This window comes from Crinia signifera, chromosome 4, assembly GCF_055691185.1.
Source record: "Crinia signifera chromosome 4, ASM5569118v1, whole genome shotgun sequence".
Lineage (NCBI taxonomy): Eukaryota > Metazoa > Chordata > Amphibia > Anura > Myobatrachidae > Crinia > Crinia signifera.
In genome coordinates this window covers 37,654,704-37,670,080 of record NC_139220.1, presented here as the reverse complement: position 1 = coordinate 37,670,080, position 15,377 = coordinate 37,654,704, and the positions used below count along the sequence as shown (strand labels likewise).

Below are 15,377 nucleotides of genomic sequence, written 5' to 3'. Positions count from 1 at the left end.
GCATGCGATGCCCGCCCTTCTAGGTAAAGAGTACCGTTTTATTATACTTTAGATTTAAAATGTAAATGTTGCTGTTTTACTGGATGAATCTTTTATGTCTGTTTCTGTATAGATACGATGACTAATGCCCCATACACACATGGTTCTATGTGCTCTATTTTTCTATTTGATTTTGCTTATATAAGCAAATTCGAATCGAATTTGAATGGACATTGAACAGCTTTCAGGTCCCGATGCTTGGCACCGCGGCATCAAAATCAAATAGAAAAATAGACTGCGCAGGCAAGACTATATAAAACTATTTAGTCCAAATCAAATGTGTATTGCTTGCCGTTCAATTTGATAACAATCGAATCGGGATTGAATTGCAAGCAGAATCGCACCATGTGAACACACTTATACAGTGCTACAGAGATCTGTTTCTCTTAGGGCTATTTCACACGCTCCGGCTCCTGCCGGTTTCTGTTATTATTGAGGATAAGACACTATGGAAAACATAGTAGCCCAGTGGTTGAAACAAAAGAGGCAGAAATACGGTTCCCTACATAATTTATAATAGCCAATCAGATGTTCCAGTATTTCAGCAACTTGCTGCGCTATGCATAAGATTATTTCATTAACAGATATTGTAAAACATCATTAAATCTAATTAGAGCCCAGACTTCATTATATATTGATTATATACATAATTACAATGATGGAGACTTTTAAACTAGGGGCCACTCACCGAATCGAGCCCTTCTTTCTCCAGCTTTGCTCGCTCGAAGTAATAGCTTTTCTCAGCCACACTCAGGAGCTTCCAGCTTTCACTTATCTTCTTGTTAATCTCAGACTGGGGCAGGTGAGGAACCTCCTGCTGGACCTTCAGGTAGATGTCATAGTAGTACAGAAGATAAGCAGACCTAGAACACCAGGATTAGTCTTGGGTCAGCTATTGCAGTCGCTGTCAGAATACACCGGCACTATATAAATTATACCACAAGGCTTTGAATTAATTCCACAACTCACAAAACCATTCTCCAGTCAATACATGTGTGCAAAAGAGAGTAATGGGTGGGCACAAGTGGAGCTTCAGAGAAGACGATTAAATTTTTAAAAAAAAAAATTATTCTCCTCCTACATCCTATGGTGGACCCTATCATTGGAGACCTTTTAAAGCGGCCTTCACCGTTGGGAATGCTTGGATAACGAGGTTAATAGCATCTTCCATCTGAAACCATCCTATTTTAATACTAAATCATTAAACGTATGCACTGAGAAGAATGTGGCCCTTATTCGGGTCGCTTCACTCGGACACGAATTCGACCAGTGTTCTGATGTTGTGCGTATACGCATGTGCAGAATCATATCTGCTCATGTCTGTATGCAGGGCGAGTGTGAACTCGGTGAGAAGTCCGGTCGCAGAGTGCTCGCACCTGGGATTCTGAGCAGGGGGTGGAGAGGGGTGTTGCGGCCTGATCAGGGTCATTACCATATGCCCCACTTCCTTCTGATGAAACCGCTATACTTCTAGAGCGGAGAAATGCGTCAAAGGTCTTTTGGGGTCCATACCCCTGCTATATTGACCACCCGGATTGTCTTCCACCTTCAAATCTGCTGAAAACAGCTTCACCTTCTGTTTCCAGTTCTCCATCGCCAGCACAGCGATCTACCTGCTCATTACCGCAGCTCTGCACAGCGTACCTGTCTCACACACCAGACAGTGCGGCTCGCTCCCTGCTGAATTCACCATCAGCGGTCTCCCAATGTAAGTTGACCGCCAAGCGGGTGTAGCTGGAGCCGCGCCAGACGCTTTCTATACTTGCTGCTGCTGCAGCATCTCTCTGTATTGTATTGTAACAGGTATTGCTGTCTGTTCATAGCCATTGAGACTCTCCATACTATTAATACCATCTGAGATTGGGTAGCCACTATACCCGTTTTTTCACGATTTTGTGATCCAACAGAACTATTCAACAATAATATTAATTTCTCATAAGTCCAAATAGTACGGAAATTAACATCACAGATCAACTTGAGACTTTTTATTTTATTTTGAAGGTGGTTACCACGGTTACCACTCCGGAGTTGGCCAAATTAAATACCAATAATAAATAATATATATTACTTCTGAGGAGTTGATTTAATATTCTTTATTGGTCAAATGATTTAATTGTATATTGCCTATACATGTGATTTGTTTATTTTATATACATTTTAAATAATTAAATCTTATAAAAATTAAAATAAATTTTGATATTTGTGATTCTCCGTGTGGCGCTCTCATATATGTGTGTGTGTGTGTATATATATATATATATATATATATATATATATATATATATATATATATATATATATATATATATATATATATATATATATATATACATACATATATATATATATACATACATACATACATACATACATACACACACACACAAACACACACACATGTATTTAAATAAGTAAATGTATTTAGCGATCACAATTGTATATAATATTTTTCTATTTCACTCTTACTTGGGCAACCTCCAGATTGCCACTGGGAGCAGTCCTGAGTTGTTGTTTAACCCACTACATACTACTATTGAATCAACTCTTATATATTAGTGGAGCGGACATATCCCTGCTTTTCTTCGCACATATGTATGAGTGGTCTAGACCACTCGTGCATTGGCTCCCAGCAAAGTGATCAGAATAAGGGCCAGTGGCCGCGGCATACAGCTGCTTGAGCTAAGGTCCGATGCCATGCAGGAAGCACCTGACGGCCTGGTAGATGGCATCTTATAATTCTGAGAAGCAGACGGGCGGCATCTCTGGTGCTCGGTAAGCTGCACTGCTCGCAGCTTACTGAGCAAACCAGAATTAGGGCCTAAGTTTTAATCTCCCTTTTAGACCAAGTCACACAAAGACCAGAAGCAAAGCAGGTAACTGGGCGAGAAGTCTTCCAAACCCATCCATTGATTTATTATTTCCTCATGACGCTGCCCAGATAGTTGGTATATGTCACTGTTGTGGCATCATCTCCTTGAATTTTGATGGTTCACCCATCTCTTATATATTTAGCCAGATCTGTCACTCATCCCGTGTGTATAACGCTGGGTGGGGTTACAAGAGTGATTGACAGTGTTATACACACAAAGTTTCTGCCTTAGGACACCCCCCGGCGTTATACACAAACCCGCCCCCTTTGAAAAAAACGCCCCCTGTCCACAGCCAGGGCTACAGCTGGCTGTTATACACCACAGCCAACCGCACCCCCCCTTCCCGTATCCCCCCCCCCCCACAGGGTGGGTCTGCCCGCACCACCACCACCCCCTGAAGCAGCGGCTATGCCCGCACCCCCCCACCGGAGCAGCAGGTCTGCCAACACCACTCTCCGCCCCCCTTTCCTCCCCCGGGGCAGCGAGTCTGCCCGCACCACACACACACCCCCCCCCGGATCAGTGGGTATGCCTGCACAACCCCCCCTGGAGCAGTGTGTATGCCCGCCCCCCCCCTCGCCGGAGCAGCGACTATGCCCGCACCCCCCCCCACCCCCTGAATCAGCGGATCTGCCTGCACCCCCCCCACCGGAGCAGCAGGTCTGCCAACACTGCTGCCCACACCCCTTCCCTCCCCTGGGGCAGCGAGTCTGCCCGCAGCCCCCCCCCCCCCCCAGAGCAGAGGGTCTGCACGCAACCCCCCCCCCTCAGTGGGTAGGCCCGCCCCCGGAGCGGCGGGTCTGCCTGCACCCACCCCCCCCCCACCCCCCTGGCTGGAGCAGCAAGTATGCCCGGGGGGGGTGCAGGCATACCCGGGGAGTTGCAGGCAGACCCGCTATTTATTATTTATACAGCACCCTTATATGCCTGTTCCACTAATACAGTACCCCATAATCGGTTTCATTCATACAGCACCCCCAAGTACCTGAGCTAATCATACAGCACCCCCATATACTATACCATTCATAAAGCACTTTTATGTACCTGTCCCACTCATACAGTACCCCCATATACCGGACACATTTATACATCTTCTCCATATACCTGTCCCATTCACACAGCACCCACATCAATTAACACATTTTCCTGCATACTGCACATTTTCACCCCAAAAACTACATGCCAAATTAAGAAAATAAAAAAAAAATCTAAGTTGTTAGTTAATCATCAGGAGGGTGTCCAATCGGGATTTTCCCCAACTTTGCAACGGTTCAGGAAGTGTGTTAAAGCCTACTGAGAACTACTACGTATTAACTTCGGTTGCAATTGAATTGGCAGATAACCCGTTTTCACTGGAAAAATGGTTTTCACCTGCAAATGATTTCCCAATTATAATGCCAGTAAACAAAGAACTATTTGCCCATCTGTCCTGCTGTGACACTTCTCACCTAGGTTTCTTCACAACTTCTCCCTGCTCATTGCAGCCTCTGAATTTCTTCTTCTTTATCGGTGGCTTAGCAGGTACGTAACTTCCCTCCATCTCCTCAGATTTAACTGTTACCTCCATACCATCAAAGGGGTCATCCATTTCTAAAGAAAAGGAACAATGACATTTCCTTTATGGGTGTAGTGGAAAAAAAAATTCATAAGAAAATATGGTTTCGGAACAGATGTTCTGTTTGACTAAACTCACCTATGATAGGTGGACAATCATTGGACAATCCCATACAATTGGCCACAGTGTACAATGGTGTTAGACTGGACGCTAAAGCATGAATACTACAGAAGAGTTACAGAAAATTTCTTCTGAACCCAGGTTACCCGTTTACACTGGGGGGAGGGGGAGGGGGGGATTCAATTAGTGCCGTTTTTTAGGCTAATCGGAAGAAGAAAAAAAAACAGCACAAAATTCAGGCACTGAGTATTCAATTGCAGGCGTTTTTGACAATTTTTTGTATATTTACGTCCATGCCTTTTCAATTTTTTGGGAGGGCGAATGGGAGTGGGGGGAAAAAGTGGTTGAAAACACCTGCAAATTCGACCAAAAGTGGTTGAAAAATGGTCATGGCCAGCGCTGCTGAGTTCATCGCTGAGTTCCCCCGGCTGTTACATTACAGCCTGTGGCACCGGCTTATTGCAAGCCGGCTCGCAGCATGTAGGGCCAGGGAGCCAGGGTGCAGGGCCAGGCAGCAGCTGATTGACGGTTCAGCAGCGCTGCCCAGACCCGGGGAGATAGTGGTGTTTTTTTTTTTTAGGGAGCGCTCCCCATAAAAAACTCGCCCAGTGGGGAGCACTCCTTAAAAAAAAACCACCACCGAAGGGGTTAACAGACATATTATGTGCAAATAAAACCCTAAGGGCCACATGTATCAAGCTTCAAAAAGTGATAAAATGAAGAGTGATAAATAGAGACAGGATTATATGCATTTGCATATTTGCATATGCATTTGCATATTTTGCCCATTCTCACTGGTTATTGCATATTTTACCTAAAATCTAGTGATGGTGCATATTTTAGGCCCCGTCCTCTTCCCACCCGCGAGTTACAGCACTGCTTTGCCCTGCTGCTGCTGCTGGCCAGGTAGTGGTAGAGTGTGCATGCTGGGGCAATATGTCCACAGTGTGGGGAACCTTGGATGTACACTGACACTGCTCTAGGCTGCCAATCCATGTTGATAAAAGTCAGTCGGGCGGATGCCATTATGGAGCTCCTGAACCTTTGCCTGCCCCTGGCCTGGGACTTTACACCAAGAGACAGACTTCTGCAGCAGAGGAGGTGGGGGGAAGGGTTGTGACATCATGCGGCGCAGAGGAAATTTCGTGTCACAGTGAATATGCAGCGCAGGGAGGAAGCCTTCCAATGCGCCGCCCTCACACACTATGCTCATATTTGGTCCATAGGCGCTGGAGATGAGGGTCCGTGTAGTTGATGCAAGATGAGCTTTGGACGCTGCAGTATGCTGTAGCAGCCAGGAAGAAAAAAAATCCTGTGTACAGCACTAGACATCTGCAGATGCTATGGGCCTATTTTTGAGGTTTATTTGCAACTAATTGTATCCTGATTTTTAAATAAATAAGTTAAAAATTACTTTTTTTTATTATTTAATGTAGCATATTTTAACACTTTTTATGCATATTTTATGTATTTTTCATGCATATTTGCATGCATATTTCAAGCTTTTTATGTTGCATATAATCCTGTCTCTAGTGATAAACAACTAGCCAAATGGCTCATAACTGTCATTTTTCAAACCTATCCTGTAACATGGCAGTTAAGAGCAGATATCACTCTCCATTTTATCACTTTTTGAAGCTTGATACATCTGGCCCTATCATCGCTACACCATCACATTACCACCACCAGCCTGAATTGTGACACAAGTCAGGATGGATCCATGAATTAATATTAAAATATTATTATTTAAACCCAAGTCCAAAGGAATCCCAATGCGCTAGAACAATATGGCCCTTTTTAACACGACATTGCAGTGAACGGGACCCGGGTGGCATCGACCCAGGTTACCCGTTTACACTGCCCCTGGACCCGGGAGCAAACTGCCTGGGATGAATTGCCGGGTCAGTGGACCTAGGATTTTTAACAAACGTTAGCGAAAAAACGGTCAATGCGTGTCCCGGCGCAAAATTCCGGGTTATTTTTTTTCCTGTGGAAAGGGGTATTAGCAATTTCCAGCAATCTGTGCAAGCGCACACATGCCAGTTCTCGAGCACTTAAACTGCAGTCATAATCTAAGTAGCAGCAGGCCATTGCAGGGGCTGCAAAGCACATTGTGGTCTTCACAACGCTGGCGTGCCCACCTTAGAAAGTGTCAGGCCTGATTTAGCAAATAGGGAGCAGTCGGTAGAGTGCGAGTGCTTCACTGTGTAGCGAAGTACTTGCACAATAGCAATGCATCCACAGGGAGGGACCCGACATGCAGGGAATCCTTGCCCTGTGTTTGGCGAGACCCAACCGCTCCGGAGTTTACATTTGCCCATAGTTTTGTAGTACCTTTGTGGGTACTTGTGTAGTTTCACGGCCCTAACATGGCAACGTGCATCTGTGTCCAGCTGCGGCGCTGAAAACTCCATGCCAACGTGTATAGTTCGTACCCCCACTATCCACGTTGGCACGGAGTTGATATTAGATAGAGTGGTGAGCCACCGAGCCCGCAGAGTGGGCGAGCCCCGCAAGGGGAAACAGATGCACGGCACCATGCTGGCGCCATGAAAGTACACAAATACCCCTTTGTGAAGCTGGGGCGGGACGATAGTGCATATATAGTACGCAGTCAACATTGACATATATCTATATATAGATATAGTGTTCACTCTAGCTTTTACAGCGGGCAGGGTGCCGGTGGGCGGCCCAGGCCTGCCGACGTCACAGCTGTGGGCGTGCCCGACCGGCGCCATCATCAAAGGGGGAGGGCCCGGCCGGCGCCGTCAAATCTACGGCAACGCTGGGCTTCCCCGTGAGGCTGTTTTAGCGGGGCGCTGCTAGAAGGGCAGGGCGCATTTTGCCCTTTAAAAATCGGGCAGGGCGCAGCTCCCCGCTAAAACAGCCTAGCAGGAACACTGTAAATATATAGTATGCAATGAAAACATTGTTTTATATAAATATACACACACATTTGATTCATAACCAATAGACCAAGCGGCACTACAAAAGAACTTACTAAAGGAAAAAATATGCGGTTTATTCAGTTGTTTCATCAGACTATAAACAGCATATTCTGCAGCGCTTTACAGATCAGCAGTTCCTGCCCTACTGTAGCTCAAAATCTATATTTCCTCCAGCAGTTAGCATCCCGGTGGTTGGTATGCCGGCAGCTGGGAATACCAACCCTGGAATGCCGACACTGATCAGAAGAATGATGCTGGGATCCTGACAATGCTTGGAATTATGGTCAAAAGTATAATGGGGCTAGTTATGCTGCTGGAGGGAGAGGTGTTTTGTTTACACCGTAAAGGAAGGGTTAGCCCGCGGGTGGGTGGTGATGTTGCCCTTAGCAACCAGATTCTATAATTTCTCTATTTCATCACAGAAAATCATTTTTAGAAGCTTTAGTGAATTTACCCCTAAAAAAATTAAGGTTAGGCGATAATGGTGGCCATACACTGCAGCGACTTCTCCCCTCAGAGAAGTTGTTAGCGATCCCCCTTTGAGTCGCCCCGGACATTCCTGGGCTGAAGGATCAAATGCGATATATTGCATGCGATTCCAGCCAAGCCTGCGTGGCTCGGAAACAATCCAAGGGACTTGCAGGCGCTGGTGCGATGCCCAATGGACCATGCATCACATCTGACCTGCTGTTATTAAACTGCAACTTGGGCTCTTGCCCTGTGATTGATAGCAGCAATTGCAGGAAAAGAGCCCAAATTGAGGGTGAATTGCCTAGTGTAAGGGCGCCTTAAGGTGGTATCGTTGGGCTGTTAAGTTAAGTACACTCTGGGTGGCATAATAAATAAAATTGATAATTTGGGCCTTTCTGAGCAATATCATTAATAATTCCCCCTTACAAACCAGTAAAGGCAGTGTATTACCCGGGTATACCGTCCAGGGATCAAGCAGGCACAATCCTGGGTTGGCCCCTTTCACACCAGCCTAGTCCCTGAATTTTCTGGTTTTATGGGGGAGAAGACAGTGCTGGGAGGGCAGTGGGTGGTGGGCAGCGGGGTCCAGACTGCGGGGATCCGGGCAGTGGCGACTGGGCGCTTGTAGCACTATTTGCGGACAGCAGGGCGGAAGCGCTGCTGAATTTTAAAAACTTTTTGAAAAGACTGGCCGGACGCTGATTGGCTGAGAGCATCCGGACAGACTTTTCAATGTGTTTTCAAATCCAGCACCGCTTCCCACCCCACTGCCCCGAAAATAGAGATACAAGCGCCCAGCCACTGCTGCCTGGATCCCAGCAGTTTGAACCCAGCCACCCAGACCCCACTGACACCGCCCAGGTCAGTAGCTTTCACACCAGCCAGTAACCCGGGGTGGTCGCGGAGGCAAATTTTCCGAGGAATTTGGCCCGGGAACCACAATAATCGCGGGTTGTTCCCTGGCCAACGCTGGAATTTTGGCTGTTGTGAAAGGGGTATTATATCTCCCAGTGTGTATGCTCTACCTGATGAATCATGTAAGCTTCTGTCGGTCCTAAACGCTCCCCTCCATCATTTGTGCACAGATGAGGGAGCGCATCACCTAAAAGATAGAAACATAGAATTTGACAGCAGATAAGAACCATTTGGCCCATCTAGTCTGCCCCTTTTTTATCCTTCAGGTAATCTCAACCCGTTTTGATCCTTATTTCTTTGTAAGGATATTCATATGCCTATCCCAAGCATGTTTAAATTGTTCTACTGTCAAGATGTCAGGATTCTGACCAGCGGGATGCTGCTGTCGGTCTTCTAACAGCCGGCATCCCAAGATTCAGGATCCCGAAACCAATACCACATGCACACACTAGGGTAGAGATGCCCACCATTGGTCAATAATTTAAAAATCATAGATGTCTATGACCAATGTTGAATACTTATACCATCGATGAGGAAGAACCAGACAGCATCGATGATGCAGAAGCAAGGGATTTTTTTTTTATATTTACAAAGTGCCAGGACATGGAGCTTATCTCTGCCCCAGGCTCTTATACCCCTTTCATATCACTAAGCCGGGTCTGGTGCTTTCACACTAAACCCGGGCCGTCCAATATACAGAAGGTGTCCCGAGATAAACCCTTCTTAGAAACCACCTTGAATTGCCGGGTTGGTCTGCAATAACCTGGGTTCGATGTGCAATGTGAAAGGGTTATTTTTGGCCCACAACCTTTTGTATTGTAAACCAGGGGTGACAATCGATGGGTGAAACCATCGATGTTCTCTTGCAGATGATTTCAAACCATAGCGTTACTCATCAATGGTACCATTAATGAATGCCCCACCAATGGCTATCCCGGCCTAGACTAGGGTGAATTTGTTGGAAGCCATTTAATACACCAGTATATTTTGGATTGTGAGAGGAAATGGAAGTATCCTAAAGGGAAACCCACACAAGCATGGGAAGAACATACAAACTCCACACATATAGTGCAATGGCGGGAATGGAAGTCATGACATTAGAGGTATGTGCTTATCACTAATCTGTGAAAGCTTCAGGCCTTTGGTGGTTGACAGTGTTCCCAGCCCACTCCCTCTGCTTCCGTGTGTGGATCTCAGCTGCATTTGTCATTTGACACTTTTGTTTGATACTGATGTGACATGCTACATGCATGCTCCATGCCATGCCCAATGCTGTAATGTGCTATACATGATGCTCTCAGAGTGAGTGTCTTCTCCCCCTGGCTGGCTCCTGCACCCTCCCCCTCCGCCTATTCATGTCTCTCCATACTGACTCGGGCACTCCCCAACGTCCAATGAGCGTCCGCCTTATTAACTCCCTACCGGACTTCACCTCTCACCGCTCTCCCAAGCTCGTTATATGCGCCATGAGAACGCCCTACACATCCCGTACACCCCACCGAGCCCCGGTGCCACGTCCACAATCACATACCGACTTGCTAGGGGAAGCGCCGATGTTACAGGCTCCACCGTTCCTCCATGCCCTCTCCAAGATGGCGGCGCTGTTACTAGGGCGGAGCAACCAATGGGAGCGGGGAATGAAAGGCTGAACGCCAATCAGCGAGAGGCTTTTAGCCACGTGTGTCCTGGGGTAGAGGATGGCGAGACGGATTATAGTCGTTTTTGACCATGTCGGAAGAGATATTTTACGGTAGAGAATAGAGGGTATGGGTAAAACCCGGACCAGGACAAAACCCCCGGACTGCCGGACCAGACATAAAACTCTGAATTTTGGAGCTTCTGGCGTCCGGTCCGGGGGGTGTCCTGTCCGGGGGGCTGCCTGTGACACCTAGGGTTACCACCTAGTCCCTTTAATTCCTGACACATATTAATTACACAGGTTCTGTGGCTGGCTGACTTCAAGACTCCACTTCACCTGATTTTAAACTGCCACAGAACCTGTGTAATTAACATGTGTCCGGAATTAAAGGGACTAGTAGGTGGTAACCCTAGTGACACCTGTCACCAGGTAGAGGAGGGGGGGGGGGGGGTAGAATAAAGCCTCCCTTTATGGTCCGGGCATGTAGCAAAAACCGGACGGTCCGGACCACAACGGGAGGCTGTTAATCTCCCCTCCCCCATGACCCTGGTGATAGCTATCATAGGGACCCCCCGGACAAGACACCCCCCGAACAGGACACCCCCCGGACCGAACCCTTCAAGCTCCGGACTGCAGATTTTGATGTCCTGTCCGGTTTTTACATAGTCCCGAGAATAGATGTGTTTGACAGATAAAGTAAACGCCAGATTGAAATGCAGGAGGCTCTTTATGTTACTACAATCATGATCGTGATATGTTATTAACGATTTACATACCTCCCAACTGTCACGATTCCGTCGGGACAGTCCCGATTTTCGGGTCCTGTCCCGACGTCCCACCCGCGGCAGGCATTGTCCCGCTGCGGGGGGGTGGCAGTTGGGAGACCCCCCAATGTAGTAGAATAGACGCTGTGCGCATGCGCACAGCGTCTATTCTCGTATGAAAATGAGGTCGCGGCTAATTAGCATAAGCCGCGCCCTCATTTGCATACGCCACGCCCCCTTTTCGCCGCGCGAGTGTCCCTATTTCTTCACATGAAAAGTTGGGAGGTATGGATTTATGTTTTTGCTGGTGGGTGCTCAAGCCAAAAATATAGGAGAGTGGCTTCATGGGGAAGGGGCGTGGCCTCAAAATAATACCAATTTATATTACACCGCACAGTTGTCTCCAATATTCAAATTGCGGCAGCAGAGTTCCCTTTTTACACATTACAGCAGCAGAGTTCCCCTTTTTACACATTACGGCCTGTTAAGTCTGTAACTTATTTTATATCAAACCTTCATGAAGGAGGACACAGGAAGTTCAGCATGCTTCTTTACTCATAAACTGCAGGGCAGGAACTACATACATTACAGGTATTCATACGCCAACTTATACACAAGAAAATAAGATCTGTTATATCCTTCCACGGGATACTTACACAGCAATAGGAACTATATACACCACACGGCCAAATACATAAATGCCCCCACAGTACCAAGTACATAAATGCCCCCACAATGCCAAATACATAAATGCCCCCACAGTGCCAAGTACATAAATGCCCCCACAATGCCAAATACATAAATGCACACCCTACTCAGCCGCACAGCATGCCCAGAGCACGCACATGCTGGCCGGCCCACGTCCGCATATTACTCCAAGGACGGAATACACTCTTCCCGCCATCCTGGCATACTATTGCCCGGTGGCAGGTCCAGCGATGCGGGTACTGCAGCCGCAAATTAGCAAGTTAATATGGCGGCCCAGCAATTTATTCTGGTAAAAAAAACATTAAAATGAATAGGGCATATAAAAACAAATTATATTGGACTAAATACGGATAAAAAGAGAGCTTATCTTAGCCAGAGGTTAATGCTTTGGCCAAGGGAACTTGTATAAAAAGTTTCCCCTGGCTGTGGCATTACCCTGCTGACTGTTTGACCCCTGCTGACTGTTTTGGGCCCAATGCTGGTTGCAAAATATGGGGGACCCCTATTCATTTTGTCCTCCATATTTTTGGAACCAGGACCTGCTCATGAGCCTGGTGCTAGTCATAGAAATACGGGGGGACCCCACTTTTTTTACCCCCCGTATTTCTACAACCAAGACCGGTTCAATGAGCCCGGGGCTGGTTTTAGTCGAGTGGGGGACCCCACGACATTTATTTAAATGATGTATTCTTTTTTTTTTTTACACAGGGCAGCTTTGCATGGATCTGACTGATCAGTGCGATGCCGGTATCCGGACTATTGTTAGACAGCACTTACATCGACAGCCATTACATCGACAACATTAGTTCGACAGCTCAATAGGTCGACATGGTTTTAGGTCGACATACCATTAGGTCGACATGTCATTAGGTCGACAGCTCATAAGGTCGACAGCTCATTAGGTCGACATGTTTTTAGGTGGACACTACCATTAGGTCGACAGTGTCTATGTCGACAGTCAAAATGTCGACATGGGTTTTTTCACTGTTTTTCGAGCCGACATGTGCCGACAGGCGGTATTTCATGCCCTACTATCCACTAGGGCGTGGTGGGAGAATAAAATAGTGTGCCGAGCGCAGCGAGGCACCGTGCCCGAAGCATCGCGAGCGAAGCGAGGGGCTGCGGTACACTTCAAACTGTGTCCATGTCGACTGTGTCGACATTTCGGCCAAAAAACAGTGAAAAAACCCATGTCGACCTTTTGACTGTCGACGTAGACACTGTCGACCTAATGGTAGTGTCGACCTAAAAACATGTCGACCTAATGAGCTGTCGACCTAATGAGCTGTCGACCTAATGACATGTCGACCTAATGGTATGTCGACCTAAAACCATGTCGACCTATTGAGCTTTCAAACTAATGGTGTCGAGGTAATGGCTGTCGATGTAAGTGCTGTCTAATATCCGTCCCAGACCCGCGATGCAACCACATTGTATGTATTTGGCGGCCATAAAATATGAGTTAATACGTACGGCTATGACATCAGAAAATACGAATCTGAAGAATACATTAGTATTTGTGGGTCGTATACGGCTGATCCCGTTCGTACCCGTTTGCACGGGGATCGGCTGTATACGGCCGTTCTTAGTAAATTTCCCCAAGATCTTGTTGTTACACAAGACGTCATCCCTAAAATTGGCCAAAAGAGAAAGAAACAGAAGTGTTGCGCTAAATTGAGGTGTACGTATAAAAGAAATAATTACACATATATGAATAATAAAATATTTTTTTATTTAATTTATAATAATAATATTTTTATGGTTAATGATGACAGGAATGTGGCCACCTTGGTAAATATTAAAAGACAATACAATTATTTATTTTACTACCAGTTATTTATATAGCACACACATATTCCACAGCGCTGTACAGAGAATATTTGTACACTTATACAATAACCAATTTAATATGGATAAAGCTAGCGAGAGATCGCAGTAGTGTATGGCTTTAGAATATCCAAATTTATTATATTGTCTTTTAATATGTACCAAGATGGCCACCTTCCTGTCGTCATTGACTACAAAAATATTATTATTATAAATTAAATCCAAAAATATTTTATTATTCATATATTTGTAATTATTTCTGTTTTATGTACACCTCAATGTAACGCAACACTTCTGTTTCCTTCACACTCTATATAATGATTGGTAGAATTTGATTGGTTATTATGAGTGATTTCTCCACCAGTCTGATTCTTCACTCTTTTCCCTGCTTGAGCAGCACCGGCAGTACAGGTTGAACAGGTTAGCCAGATTGCCGAGCAGCGCCAGCAGCTCAGGATAGCCAGATTGCGGTGCAGCACCGGCAGTATAGATAGCACAGGATAGCTGCAGACAGGCAGAATATCCATAGACAAACTAATGTTGGCTCACAGACAGGGGACCAGTGCCAAGACTGTGGTACACAATCTATAACTGGCAAAAAAAGCTCTGGCTGAAATACTATTTAAACCTTTGAGTGCCAAAATATCTGCTAAAAATGCCAGCGTCACTCACATTTGTTATATAAATTAAAATAAAAAAATGTGTCAAAAAAGATAATATTTCATATATTAGGTAAACATTACAGGTCATTATAATGAATAAAAACGTTTGCTTGCCAAGTTTCACACCAATTTTGACAAATTCATTTGGCACTGAAAGGGTTGAGAACCTCCCCACCAATCAGCAGCCACCAAACAGGAAGCAGGGTTCTAAATGAAGAATCACATACAAGTGAAGCGCTGCACAGAGTAGTGCTTCCTATGTTACTAGGCAACCAGGGACGCAGCACTAGTCCGGCATAACCGTTGACTCAAAGCAGGCGGCAGCTATAAGCTCCTTGGTGAAACTGCCGCAATGAGCTAATTGCCAGGTAACAACCGGGACATGCATCGGGTAGCAGAAACACTTGCCCGGGGAGAACCACCAAGCAGCTCGTAACAGACAGCTTGGTTAATAGTGTGGTGATACACACAGGGCCGGTGCAAGGCACCGGAGCGCCCCAGGCGAGTCAGGGTGGGGGCGCCCCGGTGCCGGGGGGAGGGAGGGATGGGGGGGGGGGGGGGGGTGTGGTACCTGTGTAAAAAAATTGCTGCCCCGGCGTCCCTGCAGTGCTGGGGCGGTCAGGGGTGTCCGTGCCGTAGGGGTACCTGCGGCGCCGTCATGTGTATAAAGCTGGCTGCGGCCGGCGGGGTCCCTGTAGTGAATAGCAAATAACTAGTGCTTCCGGTGCCGCCGCGCGCATAGTGCTAGTTATTTGCTATTCACTACAGGGACCCCGCCGGCCGCAGCCAGCTTTATACACATGATGGCGCCGCAGGTACCCCTACGGCACGGACACCCCTGACCGCCCCAGCACTGCAG

At 46.5% G+C, this 15,377-nt stretch overlaps 1 protein-coding gene across 3 annotated transcripts in view; it reads right to left on the bottom strand.

The window, feature by feature from the left end:
• HMGXB3 (HMG-box containing 3) overlaps nucleotides 1–10,580 on the bottom strand; it is an 80,439-nt gene extending 69,859 nt beyond the window's left edge. The window contains exons 1-4 of one of the 3 annotated variants that reach the window (XM_083181586.1): nucleotides 10,450–10,515; nucleotides 9,029–9,105; nucleotides 4,358–4,499; nucleotides 728–902 (exon numbers count right to left, since the gene is read on the bottom strand). In XM_083181586.1, coding sequence (XP_083037712.1) covers nucleotides 728–902; nucleotides 4,358–4,497 — 315 coding nt within the window. In that variant the 5' untranslated portion in view covers nucleotides 4,498–4,499; nucleotides 9,029–9,105; nucleotides 10,450–10,515. Of the gene's footprint in view, nucleotides 1–727; nucleotides 903–4,357; nucleotides 4,500–4,602; nucleotides 4,724–9,028; nucleotides 9,106–10,449 lie in introns of those variants that run through there. The other 2 variants (XM_083181585.1, XM_083181584.1) reach the window with 2 other exon arrangements.
• Between the last annotated feature and the right edge of the window lie 4,797 nt (nucleotides 10,581–15,377).